At 39.0% G+C, this 19,550-nt stretch overlaps 1 protein-coding gene and 1 long non-coding RNA gene across 3 annotated transcripts; one reads left to right on the top strand and one right to left on the bottom strand.

Annotated features, from left to right (window-relative positions):
• The first annotated feature begins 4,326 nt into the window (after positions 1-4,326).
• On the top strand, positions 4,327-15,086 carry LOC119726159. Of its 2 annotated transcripts, XR_005270785.1 has the most exons (3): positions 4,327-4,394; positions 13,015-13,095; positions 14,547-15,086. It is a non-coding gene; the product is annotated as an uncharacterized LOC119726159 (long non-coding RNA). The 2 variants fall into 2 exon arrangements; XR_005270784.1 differs by lacking the exon at positions 4,327-4,394 and having other exon boundaries at positions 13,010-13,095.
• LOC119726156 (E3 ubiquitin-protein ligase TRIM71-like) lies at positions 7,286-10,117 on the bottom strand. The gene has a single exon (XM_038197767.1). It carries the CDS (start codon positions 10,034-10,036, stop codon positions 8,048-8,050), a length of 1,989 nt encoding a protein of 662 aa, XP_038053695.1. The 5' UTR covers positions 10,037-10,117; the 3' UTR covers positions 7,286-8,047.
• Positions 15,087-19,550: the final 4,464 nt, after the last annotated feature.

Genomic DNA, 19,550 nt, shown 5'->3' with positions numbered 1-19,550 from the left:
ATGTGCTCTTTTCAGGGTTTGCAACATTTCTAATGTGACTTAAGGCATGATCCCTGGCTACATGGCATCAACCTATCCACGACTTCTGACTAGTGCCCCTTGAACAAACACAATTTCAAATTGAGGAACCGCCCATAGGGCTGGTCCGCGATAGCTCAGTTAGTAGAGTATCAGTACAGTAATCTGCTGGTCATATAGGTTCAATCTCCACTTTATCAAGTTCTTTGTTCAACTTTTTAACTGTTATGTGAGATTCAAATGTAAGATCAAGGATATTTTTTAGTCCTCTCAAGGTAGACTGAACACAAAGTGTTTGTGCAGATCTAAGAGTATTATGCATTCGAGCATTGACTCTCTCTTTGGTAAGATCAGTGCTGCACAACCTGGCATATTATTCCATGATTCTTAACAAATGTCATTAATTAAATACGTGAACAACATGAAATACACTTACCTGAATTGAAGTTAGTTTTAGAAAGAAATTCAAACTTATCCTTCTGAAAGATGTTGCAATGTCTGTAGTTTACACAGTTTGATGTGAATGCAATACACTGTACATGAACATGAATGTTGAACTATCATTACACACAGTGCGTAAATTCCCAGTTCTATTTTAAGAAGCTGTTGGAGTCCGTGTATACATGAACTGTACCGGATACTTTCTGCTCACATCCGGTGCAGGTTTCCTGTGTAGAGATATCAGTCAGTGTTTCCATGACCCCGGTGACCCCACAAAAATAGAATCAGAAGACAAATGCTATTTGTGCAGTAAGCAGCCCTGGTGATTTTCAAATTTCAGCCTGAAAATAATGTTTTAGTGGTAATTTAGTTTTGTTCCTGCAGCAATCTATTTGCTCACTTGGGTTGAAAAACAAATGGAGATTTTTTTTTCTTTAAATTCCTATTGAATAAAATATATTTTGTTTAATCTATTTTTTTCCATTGTATTTCGCCACCACCCAAAAAAGGGGGACATAAATAGTAAAAAAATATCGTGGTAAAATAGGTTGCTATTAACAATATAGGACGCTATTTAAAAAAAATAGTATCTAAACAATGGTTACAACTTAATATACCTGTACATGTAGAGCATAGAAATCCATATGGCAGATGATCTCTCATGTTGGAAATGTGCGCACATGGCGGTAATGCAAAATCATTTGCATACATTTGATAAATGAGTATCTTTAGCAGTATACATACATAAAATAAGCAACAAAAAAAACCAACTGAATACATTTAAGTAAAGATCATTGAAATGAAATAGACGAATAGCGTGCAGTTTGAAAAATAGAAATGAAATAGGATGGCCACCAGAAAAATAGGGATAAAATAGTGCAGCTATACCTACTTATTTTGAATAGGATAAAAATATCTATTTCACCCGGCCACTTTTCTTGTATAAAATCTTAAATAGAAATTAAATAGGATTCTGCCAGATTAAAATCCAGATTCCTGAAAGAGTTAAAGAAATCTGATGGGGTTATATATTGTGGTGCGCTCGCTTGTCTATGGATGAGGAATTACACCCACACCAACAAGAGCTGACTATCCCACAAAAATATTTAATGACCTTACATGCGCATGAGCGGTTACACGCAAATAAGGGGGGACTACGTCACGAACGGAGGATTCAAGTCCTAGGCCTGTCCGTTTGTTGGAAATATACCAACGCTAAAGGAATACCAATTCACGTGGCAAGCAACCTAGAGGTGACCAGGGAACCTCAATAAACCTCACTACAAATGTGTGTTAGAGAACAAGAAACAACTCTTTATTCGGTCCAATACACAGGCTTAAAGTTCAATGAGTGGCCAATAAACCTCGCAGAACAACGTTCCCCGCTGCTCTAGGTTTATCCCTATAAAGTAAGCCTTACACAACAATAACCTCTTATTGTACAATGCTTACAACAACCAGCCTAAGCAGGCTCTATGTAATTAACCTCGTTGATTAGCTAGAACGATTATCCCACAGTGGCAAGAACCTCACTGTGCACACCCAGTGCGATCAACAGCAACAAGTTATGAACTGCACACACTGATTAAGACTTTACCAGAGCAACCCTCACAGGCAGAAAATCACTGGGCTCAGGTTACAGAGCGCGGTTTCTAACCCCGAGGTGACTCCTGGCGACAAAGGTCGACAGGCAACAGGCAACCCAATTCCCGACCAGGGAATACTGCTGCACATACCACACGAACCTTAGGTCTCCAGTCACCAGCTCAACCAACAGCCACCCAGGCTAATTTCCCCTTACAACAAAAGGTCTACCTTGCTAATTATTACTCTAAAGTCTCACCATCCGCCCTTGACTTGCACGCCGCGTTGCCCAAACTTCCGATAGCAGCAGCGGCGAACATGCACGAGGTTTACTCGGATTCGGAGCTCAACGCTAAGTTTCCACTAATCGATGTTCACACAACGGCGTCTTTAGACGGACTGCCTACAAATCTCTGACTACGCGCTATCCAGTTCGTAAGTGACTTCGTCATACACGCGCACGCACCACTGATTACGAGCGCCCATTGGATAAACACTCAAGTTGCGTTAACTTCCGGTTCCATTGGTGCCATGCTACACCATGTATGGCTAAGTTGAGATGACGTCACATTTACGAACCGGATACCCTACGCACGACGTCGGGGAACCAGGCGAGCCATGGTAAACTCACACCAGTCCACCGGCTGTTTCGCCACAATATCCACATAAATGTCTGAAATACTGGACTTCTTCCGTCGTGAGCTACACATGCATGCAAAATTTCCTTAGAAGTTGTTTTTCCTGAATTTGAAATCTAGATGGATTTTTCCACTATATATATTTTCTAAGGATGCTAAAAATATTGAAAATATTGAGGTATTCATAAAAAAAATTAAGATAAACTTATCAGACATCTGACATAATGTATTGGTGATCGTGAGGTCTCAGTCAGCGTGCAGGTTGACTTGATGCAATCTGTTGTCACAACTGATGCTTGTTGATGATGCCACTCCAGACTGTGTATGTGATCCCTATGCAAGATCCCTACATGAAATCACTAAGGAAGATGATTTTTATCCAACAGAGGAATGACAAGGAGATTTTGATCCAGGAGAATGTAAAATGAGTTCTTGGCATTGTCAGCAGCAGCCTAATAATTTTGGCCAGAGGTTTGAACATTCGAACAGCACGAAATATGTGCAAAACTGTTTACAAAAATAACCATGGGTGACTATATGTACAGTATTTTATCAGTGAAATTTGATGTTGTATTTTCCCCCTCCCTTTTCCCCAGGTCCCAGGCTCATGGTGAGACGATTCTAGCTCCTGACACCAACATCCCCTCTAGAAGGACCAAGACCGCATGGTCAGCGAGGCTGAGATGTGACACATGACGTTCACCAGACCGGCTAAGGTTGGTGCTTATTGGGTCAGTCACTACCGAACACCATTACCACACTGCAAAAACAGATAGATAAGCAAGACCCTGTGGAGGAATTCAAGCTGACTCTGAGGTAAAAGTTTGGCTCAGTGATATTTCAAGAACTCACAACTTTAAAACTCCACACTCCATTGATTTCACCTTTTGCTACTTAAGTATTCACTTTCTTAGAGTTTAGGCACTCTCCTGAAGACGGTCAGAGCATACTGACCGGAACGTCGAGTTTATACCTCTGGTTCTTTTCAGAACCATTCTCTTAGTTGAGAAATTATTCGCACATGGTGTTTCCGCAAAACTTTCATTATTTAGTATCTTCACCATGCAAAGCCTCAAATCTTACTTATTTAAAAGTCTCAAAAACTTTTACGAATTTCTGTAGTCCATAGAATTTCAGGTGAGGTTATCAGATCTTCCCATTTTGCAAAGCAGAATGTATCAGAATACAAGGGCTTTATTTCATCTAATTGTTATCGACAACAAACCAAATTTTGCACTCGATCAGCAATAGCTAAATGTATTACCAGACAGTTTTGACAAAAATGTTTTGTTGAGTCACCGGTGACATGTCCCCGATGTCTAGTCTGAGTCATGAGTTGAGTCATGAGAGCCGAGTTTGAGTCATCATCAATTGTAAGTTTAAGTTAAGTCTGAGAATTTGTAACTCAAGTCAAACTGAAGTCCGAGTCACAGACTTGGTTCTATATTTCTGCCATACTGGTGTATGGCTATGTTGTCCATGCACTTGCTGTAGAATGAATATGCAAACGATTAAGTCAGCAAGAGATAACTTGATTCGTAATTGAAGTCCGAGCTAGATAGAGAAAAAGCAATGTAATGTGTGTTGTCTGTCAATTTGTTCACTTTGAAATGTAGGTGCTATATGAAATATCAGTGGCAGTCAACTGTGAGGAAGCCAAGAAACCTGTCTGCAAAAACAAGAACAGATTCCCCAATGTACTTCCATGTACAGGTAAGTTCATTTTGTAGAAGTTGGTATAATTTTAAATAGACCGTTAAGTTGAAAAGTGGCCTCTTGCAGCAAACACTTGTTGGCACACCCACACTGCATTGTGAATTGTTCTAAATTGTAGGGGGATGGGTGCTAAGGTAGTCTATGGAATATCCCCTTGCTCAGCAAGGGTCTGTGATATCCGAGAAATTCGGCGATTGTTATGCAAAACAAGACTGTGTCTTGACCTCGAGACCGTTCAGCAGGCGCCTTCTAATTCTATGTCGGGTCTTCGGTAACCTTTTGTCATGTACATCTAATGAAACCTAGAGACAACATCCATTATGCTTTTACATTGTGAATTGTGTCAGCAAAAATAGGCTGTGTCACACTGCCTGTTGCGATATGTTACGTGATGCGCGAGTGTGACCTTGAATCATCATCACATCATATTTTAAGTAACGCACGTAATGAGAATGCCCTCGGCACGTTCACATCTCGCCCATGTCTCGCCCACACTGAGCGTCCGTGTATGCTTACAGTTTTGAAAGCCAATGTCAGGTTCCATTGGATATCTATGACCGTTGTTGTATTACAAAAACATGGCATCAAAATTGACCAATCAACAGCTAAGTCCAGATTTTGGAATGAAATAATTTCATGTCGACTTCGATTGGCTGGCTTGGGGTAACATAAGTTTGCATGTGTATATATATCAGACGTTGGACCAGAGACAGAGAGGGTGATACAATGGGTGATACTCAGACTAGTGTTAAGGCTTCATTCCTTCAAAACCATTTTGTGTTTTAATTTATTCAAAAAAGAGTGGACTGTAACATAAGGCAATTAAATGGGGTTCCGTTGATACCATTCACCTTTTATTGATTCGTAAGTAGTGTTCGTAACTAGTGTTAATTGTATGAAAGAGACTGTTCAATTCTTATTTCTTTATACCTTTCATTGGTGTAACTATGGGCCTCGTGTCTCTCCCCCCCCCACTCCATTTTGAAATCTTGAATTGCACACAACAAATGTATATGTCACCTTCCTTGCCCCCCCCCCCCCCCCCCCCCCCCAGTGAACCCCCTGGTGAACCCCCAGGTGCCCCCTAGAAGCTTAACCCTAGTTACGCCACTGGTACCTTTAGAAAGTTCCAGATCAGGTACATTTCACTCCCATAGAATGTGCGATATTGATAAGTTATCTATAGGTGTGGTGGGTACTTGACTGCACCCTCGGCAACCATACGATATCAGTTCTTCCACTTTTAGATGTCAAGTTTAACTGTCTTTATGCCCATAATTTAAAGAAATATTTACTTTCAATATTTTTTGTATAAGCATGCCCTAAAAATGCTATTGCTAGACATTCAGTTTGGAAAAACAATTCCATGCTCTGATTTTTCCCTTGTAAAGTGGTTGCTAAGGTGCCAACAAATTTTGATCATTCATGTGTCACTTTTTCGCTTAGGATTTCTAGACATTTGAAGTTTTCATAGGACAATAAAATACTGAACATAAAACCCCATGAGGCGATCTTTAACATACAAAAGATTTCTTTTTATTACATTTTTGTTTTGTTTTTGTTAAAAAAAAAGAATTTTCAAAGCTGACTAAACAGTGTTGATGTTGTGATTGTTTTTTTGTTTTTTTGTTTTTTGGCTCGCAATACGTGGTACTAGACCTCAACAAGCCTGACTAATTTTCTAAGCTCATAGTTACATACTCAATGTATTTTGAGAGCATGTTGACAATATTCAAATGCAGTCAATCAGGAGATTAAAAAACTCAAGAGAAAATGTGTTCACAAATCTGATTACTTGATAATCCCATCCTCCATTATGTACAAGTATAAATGTTGGGGAAACCACTGATGTTATGTTTTTGTGGAAAACAAAATGGTCCTAAATGTAAACAAACAACATCTGAGAAAAGATGGTTGTTTCATGAAATCACTGTTTCTCCGTTTTGTTTTTAAAAATACCTTTGACAAATATACAGTGAATAAATTAACAAGTGATACAATAACAACGGCTTCCAAATTAAGTGGTCTATAAATGATAAAATACAAATACATCTTTTTGAGTCGCATCATCGGTGTAAAACAGGCAGCCCTCATTATGTATGCAAATAACCCTAGGAGTCACACATGCCGAGTGGAAAATGCAGCTGAAACGTATGTGAGATGCTGATTGGTAAAATAACAGACTTTGGGTCTTAGCTGAAATGCCATTGTTGTCATGGAAGCTGAGTTCTCTTGGAGAAATATTCTGTAATTAAAGCATATGCTCATTGCTTCATTTAGACTTCTTGGTCTATCAGCATTAATTAGCTAACCAATACTCATTCAAAGAAGCAAAAGCATCAATCCTTTATGGAATAAACTAAACTATTATTGTAATGATACGGAACCTCTCACAACTAGGTCATTCTATACAATTAAGATCCAAAGGCTGACATTTTCCTGTCCCTGCACATCCGAAATTTATCATTTGCCATTCAAGTGCCATTAAAAATGACTTCAAACTAATTAATATTTGTTGAGTAGGTCATTTGATTCACAGAAGCATTCTTGGACGAAAGAGTACACACATAAAGGAGTGCATCTTCAATTACAAAATCGTACATGTCAGACATATAGGGACAGGAAAAAGTGGACCCCAAATTCATAGAATGTTCCAAGTGCATCTTCTATTGAAGTATTTAAAAGTTTATCAAAAAAAAAATGAAGAAAGGCAAAAAAAAAAAAAAAATTCAGTTTACAAATGTACATCCATCATACTAACTGCATTTACAAACATCCATGTATCATTTCAGTAGAATGCACAAGGTTTTCATTTTCAATTTGGTTGTAAATGTAATGAAACTAATATTAATTTGATGAGGCACGCAGAAAGCACTGTGAAAGAGACAACCAAGGTATTGCATATGATTTACTTTTAAACTATCACTTTAGTTCAAAATCACACACATTTCATCCAGTTGCTTTGGGATAATTTACTTTTGTCACAGGTACATGGATGTGCAAAATCTTTCTCATTGGAAAAACAGTTCCATTCATTTAAACTAAACAGTTTTCACAATACTTGAAAATTCGAATAAAAAAATTTAAGTAAATATTTACATTTTATACAGGAGCAGGGTACTTGGAAACACATCATGCATTGACTTCGTATTTGCTGAGACAAATCTGAGAAAATTGAACTAAATTGCCTTTCGTGGTTATACTTTCTCTCTCATTGGTAATACTTTCCCTCTCATTGATAATACTTTCCCTCTCATTGGTAATACTTTCCCTCTCATTGGTAATACTTTCCCTCTCATTGGTAATACTTTCCCTCTCATTTGTAGTTCTTTAAAAATGTGCACTGTGCTATTTGCAAACAATGTGAAGGGTCATTCCTTTGCTCTCATTATTGGGCCACCAGATCTAAGATTTTATAGAAAGTAGGCTGGGTGTTGAAGTCCAAGATTTTCCAAATGGGAAGTGGTTGAGGTATTAGAGTCAACACATACAGAGACCAAAGACCATAGAAATAAACCAAATATACAGTATTGTAGAATGTTATTTAAAGGAATGAACTTTAAAGTTATTTGTCAGTGATAACAATGATCAATGTCTGATGGAAGTGGTTTGTGGATACAATGGATAGCCTTAGATTAATTAATCTGTCCTTACACTCGGTGATAGATCTGTACAAACTCTCCTGCAGCCACTACCAGATCACCACCTGATGTAAATGTGATGCCACGTGGATGACCACATCCCTTGATCACCCATCCAATGTACTTGCCATCAGGACTGTAATGCAGAATATCACCTGTTGGATATCCATCCACAGCAACATAGATGCTGCCATCACTGTCACAGCACACACCAGTAGGGAACCCACCCCACTGCATGCTGCTGATCATGTCTACTGAGAATACACTGGCACCATAGTAGTCTACACACACCAACCTTCGGTCGCCATAGTTTGTGTAGATAAGGCGGTGATTGTACATTGTTAGATAATACTCAATCATTGGAGCAGGCAGTCTCCTGATGAGGGATCCATCTGGGTTGTGTAGAGATATCTCATTCTTGCCTTTATAACCCACTGCTATCAGATTGCTGTCATCCACTGCAAGGCATGTTGGTTGAGTGTCTGACCCTCTACCTGGTGTGAACTGATGGAGGAGCTGATGTTGCTTGTTGAAGACCTTGACTACTGGACCATCTAGAGCAAGGAGCTTGTCATCCTTGCTCACTGCAATACACCCTACATCAGTGAGGCCATTGATTTGTAGCCTTTGTGGGATAGGAGATTGTTCCTGGTGACTATTTGGAATTGATGTTGTAAACAGTGCGCCACTCTTTCCTTTTCCATGATATTTTTTAGGTACATGTAGTACAATTATTTTATCATTAGAGAGTGATAAACCCTGTGCTATAAATCCAAATGTTAATTTAAAGTTCTTGACATTAGTCTTTAGTTCCCATTTTTCCTCCACACATGATCTTCCAGGTCTTGGTGATTGCTTTTCTGCAGCCTTTGTCTCTTCCTCCACAATGAGTCTCCCAAGTGACCTCTTACCTTCTTCAAAATCCATGAAGGTCAACTTGTCAGGAACTTGCTGTGGCTGTTTCCCTGTCAATTCACTGAGGTTATGCAAGAGCTTCTGCTGAAGTTCAAGAATCTCATAGCAACTTGCTTGATTCATGAGTTGTTTGACCTCCTCCAGCTTGTGCTCTGTCTGTGTCACCTCTTTCCTGTTGTTAGCTTGAGCAGCTTCAAATGTTCTGACTCTGTCTTCATAAATCCTGTCCGTCTCTTGCTTTAATTTCTGTTCTTCCTTTTGAATCTTTGCAACCTCCTCTTGGATCTTTGTAATCTCCTGTTGAGCCTTTTCTGAGATTTTCTTGTGAGTGTTGGCAAACATGTTGTCCAAATCCTTGCGAGATTTGGTCGTCTCCTTGATAGTGGTGATCAATTCAGTTTTTGTGCTCTCACTTTTTTGGACCATTTCTGTGACCTTCTTCTTACATTTCTCTACTGCCTCAGGTAATCCAGTGAGTGAGTGTTTTGCATGATCAAGTACAGAGCATGTTGTGCATATGACTTGCTCACATGAGTTGCAGTAGACATTGAGATTCTGATCTGGATGCTTGCAACATTTCGGAACTTCATCTCTTAGTTTACTCTTATAAACAATTTGTCCTGATTGAAGTTGAGCCAGTGTGTAGATTTTGTGAGATTTCATCAAAGTCATACGTTCATGAGCCCTTTGACATTCTTGACAGAGGAAATTATCACAGTCCATGCATCTCGAAATTGCCTGATTCTCCTCATCACAGGCTTGACATTTGATCTCTGACCCTTGACCTTCCAGTAGCTTTTCCTGCATCGTAACTTCCTCCACCAGGGCACTGAATGCAAAGTTATTAGGGAGATCAGCAACCCCAGACCCTTTCAACATGGTTTCACGTCTGCACAGAGGACATGTCAGCTTTGTACCACTAGGATCTTGGCTCTGTATGAGGTCATGGAGGCATTGCAGGCAAAAACTGTGCAAACAGTCCAGCAGTTTGGGCTGCCTGAAACGGTTGGTGCAGATGGAGCATTCCAGATGATCCACACTAATCTTCTCCAACACTGATTGAGCTGTAACATTTGATGCCATCTCCACTTGATGTGAAAGGAGAGACCTTTAATCTACAAATGAAGCACATTAAGTAAAATGTTTGTAATTACATATATTTGAACTTCAGACGATAATTTGGTTGAAATAAGTAAGATGCAAAGTTGAAATTTTTTGTCAAGTAGAGTATTCATAAAATTGAAGGTTTATTACATGCTTGATTCAAACTTAATGTTATATTTTTTTCCAGAAGAAAATAGCAATTAGTGACAACAAAATTTGTAACTTGTGGTCATTTTTATTGGGGGGGGGGGAGTGTTAAACATTTCTTAAAAAGAAATGTGTAATACCCCCCCCCCATAAAAATTCTCCCATACACGGGGGGGGGGGGGGGGGGGGGGGGGGGGGGGGGGGGGGGGGGGGGGGGGGGGGGGGCCTGGTATCATCTTACGATGGGGGCGCTGTTCAAAACCAACGAGGTTGCACACTAACGGACAACATATAGCACTTTTTAGGGCAATACACACGCTAAATTAAAAAAGATAGAAAGGCACTCGTAAAGGCCCCTGGCACACAAAATGCCTGACTTTTTGTCAAACGGGCACTTATTAACAAAATAAGGGCACTCTTCACAAATATTGGGGGGGGGGGGGGGGTAAGCGCTGGTGAAAAAAAGGGCATTTCAATGGAAAAGGCAGTCAATACAAAATATTTTTTTGGGGGGGGGAATTAATAACACCCTTACTAATCCCCCTCCCTGTTGGCTATGCCTATGTGTAATAGGGTTACCTTTTTAATGTAAGAACGTATTTTTTCCTGAAAATTTTGTGCAATCATGGACAATATGTGGCACTTTTTGGGGTGGCACAATTGCTGACAGTAGCATGAAATTCCAAACAGCTAGGCACTCGTAAAAGGCCGCTGGTAACAAAAAGGGCACTCTGGTTTAACAAAAGGGCACTTGTTTTAAAATAGGCCAGTCTTACTGTTTAATACTCAGGTGGGACTCGAACCCAGTACCTCCTGTTTAGTGCAGACGTCTTATCACTCCACCTCTGAGCTTGCCTGGGTCAGCTGGGTGGTTTGAATCGGGGTGGGCATTAGTCTGCAACCAAATATTGTCTGCACCGAAAAAAAAACACCATATTTCAAGTTCTTTAAACTGGCCCATATTTCAATTGTAGACTTGTCAAAATAGTCCACTTTTCTGCAAGAAAAGTGCACTAATTTAAAAAAAAAAAGGCTTACCTTCAAATTGGGTTTATTTTTTGTTGTTTTATTATTATTTTGTGATTTACTAAGCTACACTTGTGCCGAATCTTCTTAAAGGTCCAACACTTATTTTGTAAGAGACTACATGTAAGTACAAACAATGCACGTCACTTATTTCTGTCATGAATGCAAGGAGATTCATGTAATCCACATGTCTGTATTCTAACAGGTTTGACGGATCCACCTGAATTTCCAGTAAATACATGTACGTATACACTTGTAATTGGCAAATACTGAGTTTACATGTACATGTACTTCATATGAGATAATGTGCTGCTGTTGATTTATATCAAATGTATAGACAGACTTACAGGTAGACCCACTAAATCAAAATCTTACCTTCAGGTACACATGAAATGAGCCATTGCTATCTTCCCATTCTGATGTCACTTACGGCAATGGTTGAAATGAACAAAGATGGCGATCCACTGTATGTATACGCCCCTCTGTATCAACACAGTCCATGTCACCTGATTTTGAGTACACTCATTGGCAGTCCCTGGTTCCACTTATGTAGCGCTTTGGTACGTGCTCAAAGTAAAATCAAAAACAGTGTTTTATATCAAATGGATCCAAAGGTCCTGGGCTGGTAATATTTGCAGTACCAGTACCCAAATTCCGATAACGTAGCACTGTGGTACGTGCTCATAGTAAAATCAAATGCAGTGTTTTATCTCAAATGGATCCAAAGGTTCTGATCTGGTAATATTTGCAGTCCCCAGATTCCACTTATGTTGAGCTTTGGTACGTGCTCATAGTGAAATCAAATGCAGCATGCTGACTGTGTTTTATATCTAATGGATCCAAAGGTCCTGGGCTGGCAATATGACAGACAGGTGTATCAGAAAGGTAAACATAAAGAAGCCACAGGGTCAATTACCTGATGCAGTTATTCTAGCTGACTCTTATTGCAGATGACACCTGTTTTAATATCCTTTGATATGTTTCCAGTCAGGATATTCACAAGGGCGTCAATGGCTTCTCAAAGGTCGGGGGGGGGGGGCATATCTTGAACAGAGTTAATGCGAGCGCAAAGCCCTAACAGCATGGAGTCTAGGGCCCGCTTAAGGGCCCCGGGAAATGTTGCAGTCTAGACGCTCTGTGGTGTGATCTGAGGCAATTTCTGACCACTTCAACAAATTTTTGAAGAGCAAAATAATCATCTTTTAAACATTATTTTTGAGTTTGAAGTCATCAGCTATTGTGAGCTATAGGATCATTATGTTGGCAACAATTTTAATTCTGGGACGAATAAAGTGGGGGTAGGGACACAAACGATATGATATCCCCCGACTTTAAAAAGTGGGAAGGGGGGACTTGTCCCCCATCCCCCACCAATTGACGCCCATGGATACTCAAGTCTGTTGTGTAGACAAATATAAACAAATAAAAAGAGTTAAAAAATGAACCGACAGTAATTGGTTTTGGATCGTAGTTTTGTTTTGTTGTGGGTTTTATTTTCCTTCACTTTCTTTTTATTTATCTGCATTTTAGCTCGTGTGCAGTTGGTCTTTTACATGCATGTATAGCAATCAACAGCACAATGCTTGCATACAGTGTAGTTCATTTAAATTATATTCATCATAACAAAACTTGTTATTTCTTTCAGTGATTCAGCATCAGCAGTGCTTTGTTGCACAATTTTCAAAACTCACATTTTTAAGGCTTACTCTTTTATTGCATCCCAGTTCAGTTCATGCAGCACTATTTTTGAATATTCATTCATATTTTGTGCCCTCCATATATAGGCTGATTGGTCCATTGCTGAGATGAATGCTGAGATTGGGGAGAGCCACACCTACCTCTACACATCACAGACTGATGAACAGGTATGTTCAGCAATAAAGTGGTGTCAGTCTATTTGAAATCAGTATATGGGTGCTCAAAAAGGGCGGGGCGTAGAGTCATAAGGGTAAGAGAGGTCCTGTCATTGAGGCATTTTTTTTGCTTGATGCTACAAAACTGTTCAAAATCTGCAGATGTTTAACAACTAACCTGAAAACATTTTAGCTCAGTAATTGCTGTACATTCCAAGAACCCAATATACTGGGATCTCGATTTCAAATCAAAAGTTGCAGAGTCACGTTTTCAATTATGCCCAAAATCAGCATCTGGGACATGTTCTCATTCAGCTGATTGCAGCTACGCGATGCCATGCAACGAACCGATAAATAATAGTTAGCAATGGCGCGTGCTTGTGTGACATGTCAGTGCTTGCACGCACCCATTCACAGATTCTTCAAATAACAAACCTTACTACTCACTGGATGTATCTTTGGAAATTGCCTTCTTTTACTGTTTTCTGAAAATGACAGCATGCCAGAAAGAATATTTTCACAGGGAGTTTGTTGCCATTACTATATTTAAACCAAGTAAGCTTTCAACAATAATTTGGTCAGTTTCTTTTTTGGATAGCTGCAAATGATCTACTCTACTTTTAATTCTACCATAGACTAAGCACACAAACATACATGTACATGCGAGTACTGTTCTCAACAACAGATTGAGGACTTTAATACATAGTCTGTAGTCCTCACACGGTATGTAATTTATGCACTGGTCCTCACACAGAGCATGCTTATTCCTTTTCATTTGAATGTCCATAAGATTCATTTGGCTGCTTGGCTTATAGCATGAGTGTAATAAGTGTGCGGGTAGTAGTACAATTCACATAATCCTTTGCAATAAGACATTTTTTAAAGGGCCCATTCAATGTATTTTTTTTACTGCAATCATTAAAAATGCACCTTTGTGTCCCATTTAACCGTTTTCCATTTTCATTATGCCAGGGTATTTTGGTGCCTTTTGCTTTTATGCAAATGCAAATTTCCATATTCATGAGCAAAACTGTGATGATTCGTTCTGGGCGGAAACCTCAATGTTACGTCTATTTCAGCACAAAAAGTTACTAGAATTTTGGAAAGTTTGCTTGCGTAAATTTTCATTTCTTTCGTGATTTCTGTAGTGATTTGTTGTGTCAGTACATGGCAGTAAGCCAAATGAGCAAACCTTTCCCACAAATGTGTTCACTGAGCAAGGAATTTTGTGAAATGCCTGTAAGTGCATTTTTCAATAAATAGGGAAGCGAAATAGATAATTCATTGAAGAGGAGTAGAAAGTTGTACAAAATGTGTTCATAAACTAATTTCATCACAAATGTCCTTTCAAGAATTGCCACAAGTTGTTTGTGTGCTGCAGCTAATATGGTGGTTTGATTGCCAAAGTTTCTTTACCATAGATGTTGATCTTTTATGTATGCTTTTCTTTCTTAACATTGCAGGAAGCCATGGCCAGGATGCAACACATTTTAAGTGGGGGGGTTGTATTTTGATTTTGATTTAGTGCATATTTCATGTTCTGTTTCATTGATGTGTGTATTTATTTAGCATTTTGTTTACTATTTTTATCTTTGACATCTTAATACTTTGTATTGATATTTTCACACCTTGTTATGTTACAATTACAATTTTGTTTCTTTAATTAATTATTATAATAATGGTTTATTTTTTAATTTTGCAAAGCGCCTTGAGTGTCTTTTTAGGCAGATTTTGGCGTTCTTGATAAATGCTCAATATTTAATTTTTAAGCCATTCTGGATAAAAAAAATGTTGGAATTATAGGGCTAATTGTTCATAATCATCATTTACCTTTTTCAAGAAATATCTGAAAATGAAAATGAAATTTCAAGAAGATTTGGCCCTTAGGCTTAATTCTAGTCGTCATAAGTTTATTATAAACTTGGCTTGTCTATGACTACAATGCAGCTGCTATACCAGAAATAGCTCCAATTCTTGCTGGATGTGAATGACTGTCTAATGCCTAAAAAATTATATTGTTTGTAATTTAATGAGGATCATCCTCATAAAACTATTAACATATTACAGCATCTGCCTTGATCTAATTATAATGTTTGTATTGCTTTAAAGCAGAATTGTAAAATGCTAGTGTTCAACACAGAAGGGATCAGTAACAGTACTTCAATCAAGACTGGAAATCAGGCCCGTCGCCGGGAGGGGGGGGGGGGGGGCTGGCATTCATGTATTTGCAAAGAACATTTTTTTATGTAGGACATTATACTCCATGCAATGCATTGTTGCATGACATGGGACGAAACCGGTTTTAGGGTCATTGCGTTTTAATGGTGATATTCTTTGAAGAGACTGAGCAATTTCAGTATTTTTTCTCATCGTAAAGTCGCTTATGAAATTGGCTCTAAAGTCATTATTATTTTTTTGCTAGATATTGTTTTAAATATGAGATATAATTTTGGGGGGTTTGGGTTCCGTTTTTTTTTTTTACTCACCCTGTATGTATGGAGTAACTTCTACATGCTTTTACGGATTTTGATGAAACTTGGATGTAGTGACCCTTGGGTGGGAAGACACAATTTTTCATCGGATTACTGAGGTCAGAGGTCATGTAGGGGTCATTAGAGGTAATTGTTTTAATATGCTTCAAAGTTTGTTAACAGAATTTGATGGATTTTAATGTAACTTAAAGTTGTCCTTGGGTGGGGGTTCATCACAACTCTTCTGAAATAGGAGGTCAAAGGTGATCTAGGGATCATTTGAGGTCATTTAAAAATGCACAAAATTTGAATTTTTTTAAAGAACACAAACATATAGGGATCGACCACAGAAAAAGGTGACACGCCTAGATATACTTTTTGCATGTCTATCTGTGTATACTGTACTTTGGTGTTTCTATTTGCTAAATTGACTTTTGTTTTTATTTTGAATTCAGTTTACTTATTTATGTTATGCCTTAACGTTTTCTGTGATATTTTTCGTTTTATTGGGGTTATACATTGTATTGGTATATTGTAATTGTTTTGTATTTTTTTCATTAGCTCTTGATTGAATTTTGTTGGGTTTTTTCTTTTTTTTTGGCTTTACTCTGTTAATCATGTTTGTTTGTTATCTGTTCTTTGTTGTGATATGCAAAGATGAATCGGAATAAACAGAGTCTTTGAACTCCACCTCAAAAAAAACCACCAAAATCCTTGGCTGACTAGATGTTCAATAGTGTTAAAATAAGCCAAACATAATAGAAAGGGGTTGTTTGGTTTTTCTCTCTGATATATGTCAGCATTAGCGTTTTTAAATGAAATATAGGTTTTCTCGGTCAATTTCGGCAAATGAGCAGCCAATTTAATTTTCGTGCGTTCGAATTGAAGCTATTTTGCCTCTCCAGTTGTTACTGCATTTCAAATTCAGAATTCGGCCATTCAATTTCGTTTTGAGGCATTCAAATTCCTTTAGCACTGTGTTCAATTTAGCATATCGTCATTCTTTTTCGTGACACACAATCATCATTCAATTTAGCAAAGCTGGTTCGACTGGAGATTTTACTGATTTAATTTTTTTCAATTTCGTAAAGAGGCAATCAATTTCGCTTAAAGAGAATTCAAATAAGTACGACTAAAGAAATACGAATAAACAGATAAACTGTACTAGGCAACTGTTTCGTATCTTCACTTTAATTCAGGCAAACCTTGTTTTCTTTATTTATGCTTCCAGTAGACTTTACATGGGGCCAATGAGGTTTTTTCTTCTTCTTTGTTTTCTTCTTCATTTTTTTTTGGGGGGGGATCTTTATTGGTTAACTGATCAAGACCTAATTTTGTATTGTGTTTGAATGGGGTGTTTTTTAATGTTTTTCCTGGTTTTTTATTGTTTATGTTGTTTCTTCCTCAACCATAAATCTGTTGGCGTGCCATACATCTTGGCATATATGTTTGGGTATGGTTGTACCACTGCATGCACTTCACTTGGGTGATGACATCAACGCTCTGGATGGCTGCTTGTTGAAGGAGATCGCACCTCCACTGCTGCATGTTCATTCCTGCTTGCTGGGCAGCCTGTCTGTCTCCGACACGTTGTTGCCACTCAGGTAACCCAAGGATGCGTTTAACTGCAGCCTTGAATGCAGAGTGTGCCATCTCCGTGCTGTTCAGGAATGGGGAGTATAGGGAGGGAGGCGCTTCAGCTGGATCATTGGGTTGGCACCTTTGGGGAGTTGGGCTCGCACGTGAGGCCTCGCATTGTCGTATATGAGGTAAATGGGTTCGTCGTCTGGAAAAACTGCATCACACTCTTGAATTGTGTCCGCAAGAACTCCTCGAATCTCTCTCGCGTCACAGTTTCGAATGCGATTCGGTGGTGCACCAAGCCTACTTTACTAGAAACAGCGAAGGTGACATTGGAATTTCTCCCTCGTTGTCTGTCGACGACTCGTCTTGCATCGATCTCTTGTGGAGCTCTACCCTGGGAGCGTCGAGTCCAGACGTTATAACCTGTCTCGTCAATGAAGACTAGATGCGCCAGAACACCGAGCTGCAGGAACCACTCACCATACTGGACGTGTTGATCAAGAACTTCAGGGGAATTTCTTGCATCAGGGACGTCCTCCACTAGTTTCAGTGTAATCATCATCCCATCCAAGGCCCTGGCTATGGTGGCAGTAGAAACCTGGGGCTTCTCTGGCAGATGCTCACTCAAACTAGCCTTCATTTGTTAAAGTGTCAAGACGGGATTAGCGTCGAGGATGCCTTGTAGATGGTTTCGCATGTCATCATCCATCTTGCTGTGGGTTACTCCTCCTCTTGCCAGCGTCTCTCGCCTTCCAGTCCTCAAATATGTTGCAACAATTGATCTGGCTGTGGACTTGTTGATGTTCAAATTGACTGCAAGCTCAAGGTAGTCTTGCTCGTTTCCCTCGAAGGCCTCAATCAACCTTTCTCGATCTACCTAGCGTAGCGACCACAAGCTGCCATTTCTAGAAATATGCGTGTTAAACTGTAGCGAAAGCTCGTCTTCGAAGTACATCGGCAAAGTGACTCAAGTGCCAAAAAGTGAACCGTAGTTATGCCTTCAACATTCTTAAGGAAACAAATATTTAACAAAGCGTTTTTAGATTGCACAAATTCCAGAAATGACTGCCCAAAAATGAATTTGAATGACTAAACACACGCCTCAAAAAGCTCCTGCTAATTTGAATGCTGCTTTGTTGAATTGTTAAATTGCATGATTATTTTGTTAAATCGAATGACGCAACAGTACATTTGACTGGTCATAAAACGAAATCGAATGACCCTTTTCAGTAGCATTTGATTTCGCGCGAAATAGAATAGCGTAGTGGTTAAATTGGCTGCTCATTTGCCGAAATTGACCGAGAAAACCTATATAAAAAAAACTCTTCCAATTATTAAAAATTGTCATCAGTTCACAATGTTTGTCTGTTTCATAATCTGTGTTATTGTTACGGGAACTTATTGGGTTCTTGTCCTCCTAGTCCGGCCAAACGCAAGAAAAGAGGACAAACACACAGGATTTCCAACTTCTGAAGAAACTCGTATTTATTCAGCACCGAAAAACTCTGTGGTCAACCTGCCACACTGCTACCAGTACCACGACTGCTGATTCCCAGCATAGAAATACACACAGTCTGAACAAATGTTTACAATTGTAACAACTTGCAATGACCCCGGCATCTTGCCAAACCTTTCCCGCGTCCCCCAACAAAAGAAACCCCACTTATTAAGCAACCTACTTAAAGAGCCTATTTACGGAGCGCGCGCTAGCCAGACTCAAAACCAGGTCAGGTGCGCGCCGCCGGAGCCCCTCCGCCGGAGCACTAGTGCTAGAAAGCAAGGACATTAAAAGGACTGCATAGACTGTCCGTTACATTATTATTAAATATTCACTTTAGGGTTTTAGGGTCATTGCGTTTAAATGGTGATATTCTTTGATGAGACTGAGCAATTTCAGTATTTTTTTTTCATATTTAAGTCGCTTATGAAATTGGCTTTCCAGTCATTATTATTTTTTTGGTAAATATTGTTTTAAATATGAGATATCATTTTGGGGGGTTTGGGTTCCGCTTTTTTTTTTTTACTCATCCTGTATAAATGGGGTACTTCTACATGCTTTTACAGATTTTGATGAAACTTGGATGCAGTGACCCTTGGCTGGGAAGACACAATTTTTCATCGGATTACTGTGGTCAGAGGTCATGTAGGGGTCATTAGAGGTAATTGTTTTAATATGCTTCAAAGTTTGTTAACAGAATGAGATGGATTTTAATGTAACTTGGAGTGATCCTTGGGTCGGGGTTCATCACAACTTTTCTGAAATTGGAGGTCAAAGGTGATCTAGGGATCATTTGAGGTCATTTAAAAATGCACAAAATTTGACTTTTATTTTAAAGAACACAAACATATAGGGATCGACCACAGAAAAAGGTGACACGCCTAGATGAACTTTCTGCATGTTTATCTGTGTAT

Source organism: Patiria miniata, unplaced genomic scaffold (genome assembly GCF_015706575.1).
Source record: "Patiria miniata isolate m_02_andy unplaced genomic scaffold, ASM1570657v1 HiC_scaffold_2, whole genome shotgun sequence".
Lineage (NCBI taxonomy): Eukaryota > Metazoa > Echinodermata > Asteroidea > Valvatida > Asterinidae > Patiria > Patiria miniata.
The sequence above is the reverse complement of the archived record's forward strand: the minus strand, read 5'-3'. Positions and strand labels throughout refer to the sequence as shown.

Excerpts from the sequence above, each read along its gene's own strand:
- LOC119726156 (XM_038197767.1), bottom strand. The coding sequence starts at position 10,036 with ATGGCATCAAATGTTACAGCTCAATCAGTGTTGGAGAAGATTAGTGTG.